This window comes from Schistocerca nitens, chromosome 4, assembly GCF_023898315.1.
Source record: "Schistocerca nitens isolate TAMUIC-IGC-003100 chromosome 4, iqSchNite1.1, whole genome shotgun sequence".
Lineage (NCBI taxonomy): Eukaryota > Metazoa > Arthropoda > Insecta > Orthoptera > Acrididae > Schistocerca > Schistocerca nitens.
The window spans coordinates 134,614,202-134,625,691 of NC_064617.1; the positions used below are offsets into that span (position 1 = coordinate 134,614,202).

At 38.4% G+C, this 11,490-nt stretch overlaps 1 protein-coding gene across 2 annotated transcripts in view; it reads left to right on the top strand.

Annotated features, from left to right (window-relative positions):
• LOC126253394 (ubiquitin thioesterase trabid) overlaps positions 1 to 11,251 on the top strand; it is a 119,642-nt gene extending 108,391 nt beyond the window's left edge. Inside the window, exon 9 of one of the 2 annotated variants that reach the window (XM_049954695.1) lies at positions 10,382 to 11,251. In XM_049954695.1, the coding sequence (XP_049810652.1) occupies positions 10,382 to 10,385 (4 nt within the window). In that variant the 3' untranslated portion in view covers positions 10,386 to 11,251. Of the gene's footprint in view, positions 1 to 10,377 lie in introns of both variants that reach the window. The other variant, XM_049954694.1, reaches the window with a different exon arrangement.
• The last annotated feature ends 239 nt before the right edge of the window (positions 11,252 to 11,490 follow it).

Sequence of the window (11,490 nt, forward strand, 5' to 3'; positions counted from 1 at the left end):
TCCAGCTTTTTCATCCCATCAGAAAAATAGGTTCTGTCAGGCTCCACAAAATAGTCATTGCCTGCAACTATCACTTCCTCATTTGATGAAAATTTCTTCCCAGCAAGTCAACTTTACAAGTTAGGGGACAGCAAGGAGTCACTTGGAGCTAAGTTTGTTGAATAAGGTGGACGACAAACCAATTCAAAGCCCAGTTCATGCACTTTTACATAATGCTGGAGGAGGAGCACTTTCTTGCATACACACCTTGGTCACAAGTTTACAGTTTCGTGATATGTGCTCCGTGAATCACTCTACAAACATAGAGATGATGATCATACTCTTCACAAAGCTTGTACATCTTGGTGGTGATGTACCCTACCTCAACTGCAATTCACAACCGTAGCTGTGGTGAGGGCGGAACAATCAATTTGTCTTTCATATACACCATTAAAAAATAACAAGGTGGCCGGCAGACCTGCATGGCCAGATCATCCAGGCAGATGTATCTTTTGGTGTTCCTGGACAGCCAAGTGGAAATGAGGAGATGCATCATCTTGTTGCAAGATGCAGTAGTTATGTCATCTTGAAATTGAAACAGGAGCTACAAAGAAAACATTTCACAGTAGCAAATACCTGTGACAGTTTTCTCCTTAAAAAGAAGGGGCCATAAATGTTCTGCCTCGACACTGTGCAGAACACTTTGAACTTTGGCAAATCTTGTTCATGTTCAGAGGAGAAATGGGTGTTTTCTGTCCCCTCAAAACAGACATTGTGCCTATTGCCTTTACCATTAGTGTGAAATGTTGCTTTGTCATTAAAAAGTAACTTCTTTTATGTGACTTCCTTGTATATCAAACAATTGAAGATCCAGGATGGAATGTAACAATACCAGAGAAGGAAAGTTGCTACTCACCACATAGCGGAGATGCTGAGTTGCAGTAGGCGCAACAGGGCTACCTGTGAAACCAGTCATGTGATTTACAAGCTAAGCTGCAACCACTGTGCTGCATTCTATGAAGGCATGACAACCAACATGCTGTCTGTCTGCATGAATGGCCACCGAGAAACTGTGGCCAAAAAACAAGTGGACAACCCTGTTGCTGAACACGCTGCCAAACATGATATCCCTCATCTCAATGATTGCTTCATATCCTGTGCCATATGCATCCTTCCCACCAACACCAGCTTTTCTGAATGGCGCAGGTGGGAACTTTCCCTGCAATACATTCTATGTTCCCTTAACCCTCCTGGCCTCAACCTTTGTTAATCGCTGTCCTCACCCATCCATCCCCCTCCCTGTCCCCATTCCAGCACTACACAGCAGTCATTTCACCGCCACACACAATCTTTTAATTTCTTGTTATTTCTCTCCTTTCCGCTACATCCCCCCTCCCCCCACCGCACCTTCTTTCATGCCCTCCGTCTAAACTGCAACACTTCACTGTCCCCCACTCCCACCATACTATCCCTCCCCCTCCCTGCCCCAGCCGCCTCCTTACCCCCACCCAGTCGCCACTCCCATCATGAACTGGTGCTGCTACTCACAGTGTGGTTTCAGTTCTCTGAGACAGACGTGTGTGCGTGCGTGCGTGCGTGTGTGTGTTCGTGTGTTCGTGCGTGTGTGTGTGTTCGTGTGTGCGTGCGTGTGTGTGTGTTCGTGTGTGCGTGCGTGTGTGCGCGTGCGTGTGCGCGTATGTATGTACGTGTGTGTCTACTGCTGGCCAAGGCCTTTATGGCTGAAAGCTACAATTGTGTGAATCTTCCTCATTGTATATCCTTGCCAATATCTCTGTGTAGGAGTTGTAATTTCCTGAAGTGAGTGCCTGGACCAACTACAGTTTGTACAGTTTCATGCGCAAGCATTTATGCTGGATTTTAGAAAGGGTTGTTTGTGGGATCTGAAGTGTGAGACTTCATTGCCATGTTGATTTCAGCAGGTTTCTCTGGAATCTTGCCTAAATGTGATCAACATTTTGCTCAGTTGTCGGAGGCCAACCGTGACCTTTTAATTTGCAAATGCAACCCTTTCTTCAGACTATTTGTACCAGGCATTAATGGAGACTGCTTTGTGATAACTGAAGGTCACGTCGGCTCTTCTCTTGTGGGTAGTTTTTCTACACTAGCACTCTCTGGTGGTGGGAGCCTGCAACAAAAGAATTATAGAATTATGGTCATATGTCTTTTTATGTAAAAAAAAAAAAAAAAAAAAAAAAAAGAAGGAAGAACCTTCCAAAGACACACTATAAACAGGGTAAGGTTTGAAGCGAATAAGTTATACTGCTTCATTTGTACAAAACTTTTGAAAGTGTAAAGATCTTTTGTGTTCACCTTGTATACTGCTATTTAGCAGAAACATATCTTCTTTTCTCTTTTAGACAAGAATGTTCTTAATGTCTAATTTAATGTAGTTAAAGTACTCCCTGCACTTCTGAAACATAACATATTGTGTAATTACAAGGAGATGGCTAACTAGTTCTTACCATCAGCGGTCAAAATCCTTGAACTGCCATTAGATAAATTTAAAAGTAGAAAAAGAGTTGAATTTTCCATTTGATATAAAATAATGTTCAGCACACAAGAGCTGGCAGCTGGTTGCAGCAAACTAATTTTGTCCATTATAATTTTTTTTTAATGCCTGCGACTGATAAAATAGGTTTCTTTAGAAATAACTTTCTGCTACCAGTCACAATTTTCTTTTATTTGTATTTTACATGACACATTTCGGGAAATGGTTCCCATTTTCAAGTGTGTGTTTCTATGTACTGTGCCACTTATTCGTAAAGTTTTTGAAGTGTGATGTTCTACTTTATTTTGTTGACTTTACTGCAGTATATAAAAAACACGACATTTTTAGTTGGTTATCAGTTTTTATTTGTAGTTAGTGGCGAAATTTGGAAGAACTTGTATTTACAGTTTCCTTATGGTATATTTGTGCAGAGTCTCACGCATGTTAAACATCACTCAACACTGAGCACTGAAAGTTGTGAGTGATGTTTGACATGTGTGAGACTGCACAAAAGGACCATAAGAAAACCATAAGTACAAGTTCTTCCAAATTTCAAATAAAAACCGATAACTAACTAAAAATATCACATTTTTTATATATTGCACTAAACAACAAAACAAAGCAGAATCTCGCACATCGAAAACATTATGAAAAAATAGCATAGTACAAAGAAATACATAGTTGAAAATGGGAATCATTTCCTGAAATGTGTCATGTAAAACATAAATAAAAGAAAATCATGACTAGAGCAGAACATTATTTACAAACGAATCCACTGGTTGTAATAATCTAGCAAATTTTTCAGTTGCACTTAAACAGTCAGACAAGGATTCAGATGAATTTAAAATACATTCAACAATTGTTCACATTTTTTAGGTAAAAGGTGAAGCTCTTTCCATGATTATTCTAATATGAACATTATGATATGGGCTTAGATTTAAAACTAGCACCAGGTGTCTGTTAGTGTATGGTTAGAGTGCACTGGATAGGTTAATTATTTATGCAGTGACGTATGTTACTGAAATATGTGTCGAAAGAAAGTGGAATACTCATGAAATTTAGTGTCAATTGTCATGTGTTTTATGTGATCAGTTTGTAGAATAACCCTGTTTGAATGAGGTATCTGGTTTCCTGAAGATCTAATATGTGTAGCTTATGACCCACAAAAAAAAATCAGCATTTTCAAAGCCCCTAACAATTGTAAAATTCAGGGCGTATACACTCCGAGACAACCAGGAAATCTGGAATTTTTTTTTTCATCTGGGAATAATCTCGGAATTTTTTAGAATTGAAGAATTTTTCATTGTTTCAGTTTCCAGTTAAATTTTTGTAATTTTGACCGGTAAGAACTGATACTTTGCAGTAGTCTGCTACTGCAGAATAATGTATTGCAGTATTAAAACATACTTGAGGTAATAACACCAAAATAAAACTTTAGTTGCAAAGAAAATGTTCCATTTACAGCTACAAAACACGATGCACACACAAGGGCCTGCAGATAGCGAAATGTGTCACAGGCTTTAGAACAGAGACGATGCAATTCTTTGTAACAACAAACTGCTTTCACTGAGAGTGACATCACAACTATTTACATTTGCAACAGGTCACAAGAAAATATTTTGAGAAGTGTTACTTGCAACATAAATTTCCTTTTACATTAGATGAATTATGTTACATGTGAGAATGTATGATGATTTTCTTAAATCACAGTGTGTTTGTCATTCAAAACTTAACACTTTTAGGACCAGTCACTTAGAAAAATTTTGGGCCAAAACTAATAACCATTTATCCCATTATTTAAAATTTTAGTGGCATATTTGTGTTTGATATATCTTAAAGGGTAACACACACTAAAAAAAGACCAATATTATATGTGAAAGCATAGCTTTTCTTGTAACTATGCTGTATGTACAGGGTGTTTCAAAAATGACCGGTATATTTGAAACGGCAATAAAAACTAAACGAGCAGCGATAGAAATACACCGTTTGTTGCAATATGCTTGGGACAACAGTACATTTTCAGGCAGACAAACTTTCGAAATTACAGTAGTTACAATTTTCAACAACAGATGGCGCTGCAGTCTGGGAAACTCTATAGTATGATATTTTCCACATATCCACCATGCGTAGCAATAATATGGCGTAGTCTCTGAATGAAATTGCCCGAAACCTTTGACAACGTGTCTGGCGGAATGGCTTCACATGCAGATGAGATGTACTGCTTCAGCTGTTCAATTGTTTCTGGATTCTGGCGGTACACCTGGTCTTTCAAGTGTCCTCACAGAAAGAAGTCACAGGGGTTCATGTCTGGCAAATAGGGAGGCCAATCCACGCCGCCTCCTGTATGTTTCGGATAGCCCAAAGCAATCACATGATCATCGAAATATTCATTGAGGAAATTAAAGACGTCGGTCGTGCGATGTGGCCGGGCACCATCTTGCATAAACCACGAGGTGTTCGCAGTGTCGTCTAAGGCAGTTTGTACCGCCACAAATTCACGAAGAATGTCCAGATAGCGTGATGCAGTAATCGTTTCGGATCTGAAAAATGGGCCAATGATTCCTTTGGAAGACATGGCGGCCCAGACCAGTACTTTTTGAGGATGCAGGGACGATGGGACTGCAACATGGGGCTTTTTTGTTCCCCATATGCGCCAGTTCTGTTTATTGACGAAGCCGTCCAGGTAAAAATAAGCTTCGTCAGTAAACCAAATGCTGCCCACATGCATATCGCCGTCATCAATCCTGTGCACTATATCGTTAGCGAATGTCTCTCGTGCAGCAATGGTAGCGGCGCTGAGGGGTTGCCGCATTTGAATTTTGTATGGATAGATGTGTAAACTCTGGCGCATGAGACGATACGTGGACGTTGGCGTCATTTGGACCACAGCTGCAACACGGCGAACGGAAACCCGAGGCCGCTGTTGGATCACCTGCTGCACTAGCTGCGTGTTGCCCTCTGTGGTTGTCGTACGCGGTCCCCCTACCTTTCCAGCACGTTCATCCGTCACGTTCCCAGTCCGTTGAAATTTTTCAAACAGATCCTTTATTGTATCGCTTTTCGGTCCTTTGGTTACATTAAACCTCCGTTGAAAACTTCGTCTTGTTGCAACAACACTGTGTTCTAGGCGGTGGAATTCCAACACCAGAAAAATCCTCTGTTCTAAGGAATAAACCATGTTGTCTACAGCACACGTGCACGTTGTGAACAGCACACGCTTACAGCAGAAAGACGACGTACAGAATGGCGCACCCACAGACTGCGTTGTCTTCTATATCTTTCACATCACTTGCAGCACCATCTGTTGTTGAAAATTGTAACTACTGTAATTTCGAAAGTTTGTCTGCCTGAAAATGTACTGTTGTCCCAAGCATATTGCAACAAACAGTGTATTTCTATCGCTGCTCGTTTAGTTTTTATTGCCGTTTCAAATATACCGGTCATTTTTGAAACACCCTGTATGTTAATTTAAGCCATTAACTTTTCCTATTCATGTGTTCACACTACTTAATAATAATGTATTCATACTTTTGTAATACAAAAATATGCAGTGTACATATTATTGCGCATCAAAGATCTTTCCAAGCCATGTTTTTCAATGGGTTTCATCTCCTAAAGTGCCAGGAAGTTCTACACTATTGTAAAAAATCTTTACCATTCAAAGGATTGATAAGTTTTACAACTCTGAGGGGAAACTATATTGCCACCTAACACAGAAAAAAATGTACTTTCATGCTGGGTGTATAGTATATTTACACTCAAGAAAGCGTATTTTCACCTGTGAAAGAGTATATTTATTTGGGTCCAATCTGGGATTTTCTTTTCCTTGTCCACATATACAGTGTGAAAATTTCTATATTAGTATTTTATAAACATGTGTTTTGTGGATACTATCATCAAGAAACATTGAGAGTTCTAAGAGGATTGTCATATGGTCAAGGTAGTTATAAGTTTATGTACCTTATTAACACATATACAGTAACAACAGAAAATACCTTGCATATCAGTTACAAGTTGAAGTAAAATAATTAGAAAATAGCATTGGTTAAAAGTTTTTCTTGGTAAGCTATATAAAACTGTTCTATCCTTTGGCCCATGTTATAACCTTCCTGCTCGAAATGTAAATCTACTCTCAATTGACCTATATTGTTTTCGCATTTCTCATTTCATGAAAGATTTACGTATTTGCTGCATGTAAAAGGATTTAGGGTACAGGCCTGTAGGTACAAAGCATCCATTGACACTTGCAGGTACAGGCAATAAGAGGACAGAGAATGTCTGCTGTAATAATGTAAGGCATTTGCACAATCATACCTGCTTTATGTGAAGTGTATGGTTCATTAAGATCTTAATACTTGAAGATTAAAATGGAAGTTCTAGGCTCAACTGCAGATACTTTTAAAACCATCTTGTACATGAGCCAATGAGTTGTGCATTTACTCAGGAGGGAAACAAGTCCAGATGTGATTGACCGCTTCAAGATCACAGTAGCCTTGCTGTCTAAAACTACACCCACATCCACAGCGTACAAACCACTGTGATGTGCATTGCAGAGGGTACTTAGCTTTCTGCCATATATTACAGTTGCTTCCTGTTCTGTTGACATACAGAGCTCAGGAAAAATTATTGCTTAAATGCTTTTGAGTGTGGAGTAATCAAACTAATTTTGTCTCCAGAATGAGATTTTCACTCTGCAGCAGAGTGTGCGCTGATATGAAACTTCCTGGCAGATTAAAACTGTGTGCCCGACCGAGACTCGAACTCGGGACCGTTGCCTTTTGTGGGCAAGTGGTCTACCATCTGAGCTACCGAAGCACGACTCACGCCCGGTCCTCACAGCTTTACTTCTGCCAGTATCTCGTCTCCTACCTTCCAAACTTTACAGAAGCTCTCCTGCCAAGGAGAAGGTAGGAGACGAGATACTGGCAGAAGTAAAGCTGTGAGGACCGGGCGTGAGTCGTGCTTCGGTAGCTCAAATGATAGAGCACTTCCCACGAAAGGCAAAGGTCCCGAGTTCGAGTCTCGGTCGGGCACACAGTTTTAATCTATTTCTATCTTTTTTATTCTTTTAGGTTTAGTGTGATTAGGCTGTAATATATTCCTAGATCTCTTACTACTAGTTTATGAAACTTAGCAATTTATGTATTTCATTGTTTCTGTGATCCCCCCCCCCCCTTCCAAACTGGGTCAAAAACACCTGAAATAAGTGCCTGTTGAAAATTGTCATTCGCAATTCCAACTCTTGAAATGATCTTCTCAGCTCAAGGAACACAGCCGACTGTGCATGGTGTTGGATTTCAGTTCATTGTTGGGATACTGGGAATTCAGTCAGTATACAAATGAGATTGTTTCCAAGTCACTCATGTGATGCATCCTTGAAAATTGCTGTGTAGGAGCCGTACCAAATTGGGATAGTAGGGGATATTCAACATATACAAAGAAGGGCAGCATTAATGGCCACAATCAGGATGGCTGGCAGTGGTTGCTGATGAATACACAATTAGGTTGATACCACCACCTGGTGTTGATCAAAGTGCACAGCACAGCAAACAGCAGTATTGCAGGTTAAATGTGCCAGCAAGACTTAATGAGATTGTTTTATCAATGCTGGGCAATGCAGTGATGTGAGAATAGCAAGGCTGCCGCGTAAACTTACCTTATGGCTAATTGCCAGATAGTTGCTTTGAAAAGGAGATGGCTGATTCCTTTCCTCATTTTTGTCCTGTACAAACTTGTGCTTAGTCTCTAACTTTCTGCCAACATGAGGTTTGACTCTAATATTGTTTTGTTCCTTCTTGTATCAGTGCTCCAGTTTTCAACATTTTAATGATGATGATTGTTCTTTGCTAAGGAGAAGATACAAGTAGTTATGTTTTTGAGCACCTTAATCTCTTAAACTACTCCTCCTCCACCACCAACACCACCACCACCACCACAGGAAAAAAAGGAAGGAGCAAATAAGATTGTAAATATCATAAATGCAAAGGAGAGTAGGCTGAGAATCCTCAAAATATGAGGAAGAAAAAAAATTTTTTAAAAATTAACAAAAATGAGAAGTGGGGAAAATGTCAAAAATTTGAGGATGACAGGGGTGGAGAGGAACAGTGGAAATGATGTAAATGGAAGATTCCTATCGAGTGAAGTTATGTGAACGAAGCTGAGAAAAGCTAATCTGAGCATTAAATGTAGTAAATAAATGTTCGGTAAGAGAGAGATGTGTTTCACGGTATCAAAGATGTAGTGCTCCTAGCTCTTAATGTATGCTCATTAGAGGCCATGTTTACTGGACATTTTTTCTTGTTTTTCCCAAAATGTGGAAAGCAAAGACCTTGCAGTAGAAGAGATCTACTGTCAGAGTTAACAGAACAATTTTCACTTAGAACTTTAGACTTGGACGTTTCCGAACCAGGGTTGCTTACCTCAGATTGATATATTTAGCCTTTCTCTCTGAAAGTTTGTATCATCATGGAATCACCCTGTGTATCCAAATATTAGTTATACATTGGAAGCTGTGGCCTATTGTAACCATTTATCACTACCTCAGTAACACTTTTTAAATGAGGCAAAAATTGTTAGAATTTAGGTTTGTCAATATAACAGTTTTGTCACAAGATAAGTGAAATTATTTGACACTGGTCTGGGTCAGTAATGAAACCAAAATAAGTAGTGTTGACATGATTTCATAAATAGCCTTACTGTCTAACAAGATTTCTTCTGTAGAGATAAAATATCATCGTCATATTTAATTAGCTGGGTCTACAAGAACAACTGTTTCCACACAACTTACTTGTACTAGAGCCTCTTACCCCAGAAGCTTCCTAATCATCCATACACATACAGTGGGCACTCGGTTCATTCTCAGGATGAACTGGGGTACTTGTTGGCCACTTCTTGTAGCAGGCTGGACTATATTTGGCTGCTCTGTGGATTTCTAGTTACAAAAACTTTCAGAGCCAGTAAACAATAGATTGTTTTTGCAGACTCTATTTTGAGGAAGAGCTCATGATGTGGCATTGAATTGACAACAACATTGAAGACCTAATGCAAATATTATGCAATATCATTCTATTAGTCTTTTGCAATCGGTATTCATGACAGTATTTTTCATTTTTAACTGGTATGGCCAATAAATGCTACAAGGGGTTCAACTGTGTGTTTCGGCCATTGTTGGGAATTATCTAGAATCTTCAACAAACAGGTTAAACTTTGATATGGATATATTAAATGCTGCACTAAATAGGATACAATGGAAGATGATAAATGCTTCCATACGCAGTCCAACCAGCTTCTCCCAGTTGTTATATTACTTACTAATCTCACTATTGCTTGATTGTTCCACATCATACTTATTGGTCTGAAATAGTAACAATTACAGAAAAATTTTGATACTGTGGCGAGCCATTGAATATGGATGCCAGTGTCTTCACTTAAGTGTTTCCCATAGGTGAGAGACAACGGAAGAAGGAATGTTGAAAGTTTACGTGCTTTTAGAAACGTAGCTTCTGGCATCCATTATGACTGACTTGTTAAAGTTTGTAAACTCATATAATATCTGTAAGAATGTCTTAGTGTGCCTTTACTCAATATTTACATCTACATTAGTGTTCTGCATGCCACCTAACAGTAATTGGAGGCTACACTGTGTACCAGTATTATTTTCTCCCTCTTTGTGCCCAATTCACAGACGCAATAAAAAGAACAGTTATCTGTAACTGTACATGTAATATTTTCATTATTTTTTGTACATTCCTTACTTTCTCCTTATCGAGCTACTTCCTTTGCTTGTGTAGTTTCCTTATGTGTTTGAGATTTTAGGTTGTAATGTAGCTTTTAATTGTTGAGTTATACATTGTCGGTATCAATTAAGCAAGTTACAAATTGTGTTTCAGACAGGTAGCAAATGCACCATTCGTTCGTCCAACTCCAATACAGGATTATTCAAGTGACGGTGGTGAAACTGATGATGAGTAGGTAGATGTGAAGATCTGATTTGTAAATGAGTATGTAATGGATCCAAGTAAGTGCACAGAAGATAGAACTAGCGGAAAGTGCTAGTGAATGAAAATGGGACACTGCGTTAGCCATTCGAAGATTTTGTTAACAGTGTGCGATTAAATTTTTAAAATATTTATTAGAGGACTTTTAGTGACTGTATTTGCAGCTGAGTTTGAAGATGAAACGTTTTCTCTCTATCTGTTCAAAACTTAAATAAAAGATACAGTGTTGATCCAATTCCAGTAATAATACTTATAAACTGTGACTTACTATGGAACACTTGCTAATATATTTTTCTTCCAAAGTATTATTGTGCTGTAGAATTATATTTGAAAGTCTATTATTTGTTACTTCTCAAACAGTAATATTTGCCTCCAAAAATGTTATGATGTTGACACAAGAGTCAATCTTCTGTAATAATTGTACACTAAAAACACTCGATTGTCATCCATTTTCACAAGATAACCTAATTTTTTTATCTCCCCTTTTTTATATTCTCTGCAGGTCATCAAGCACAGTTACTTATAAATGCGTAGATTAATTAACTTTGCATGTACAAAGCTGTGAGATATTTGTTTTGTCAGAGCTGGCAGTAGTCAGACATAAGATATTTTTCTTTGTTTTGTTGTAATTAAACTGTTGATTGTTTTTTCTTTTGTTTGTGATTATTCCCACCTGTTCCCCTCCAATGGTATTTTGTTACACTTCCAGTTACTCAGTAACATGTCAAGTTACTTACATGTTTGTTTTCTTTTTTTTTCTTCTGTGTAATACCAGTTTCTTTTCAGGGTCTTGTCAATACAGATATTTGTATTCATCACAACTGAAACCTGTAGAGCTATCAGAATATACAGTGCATTCCCAGATAATTGGATTTTCATGATGCAACTAAAATTTTTCATATTAAGTTATACATTTGTTGAAATATTCAGTTTAAATAATCATATGTTTTACAGTCTTACGAAACTGAAGTAGTGTTTATGTTTTATTTCTCATATATAATCTGA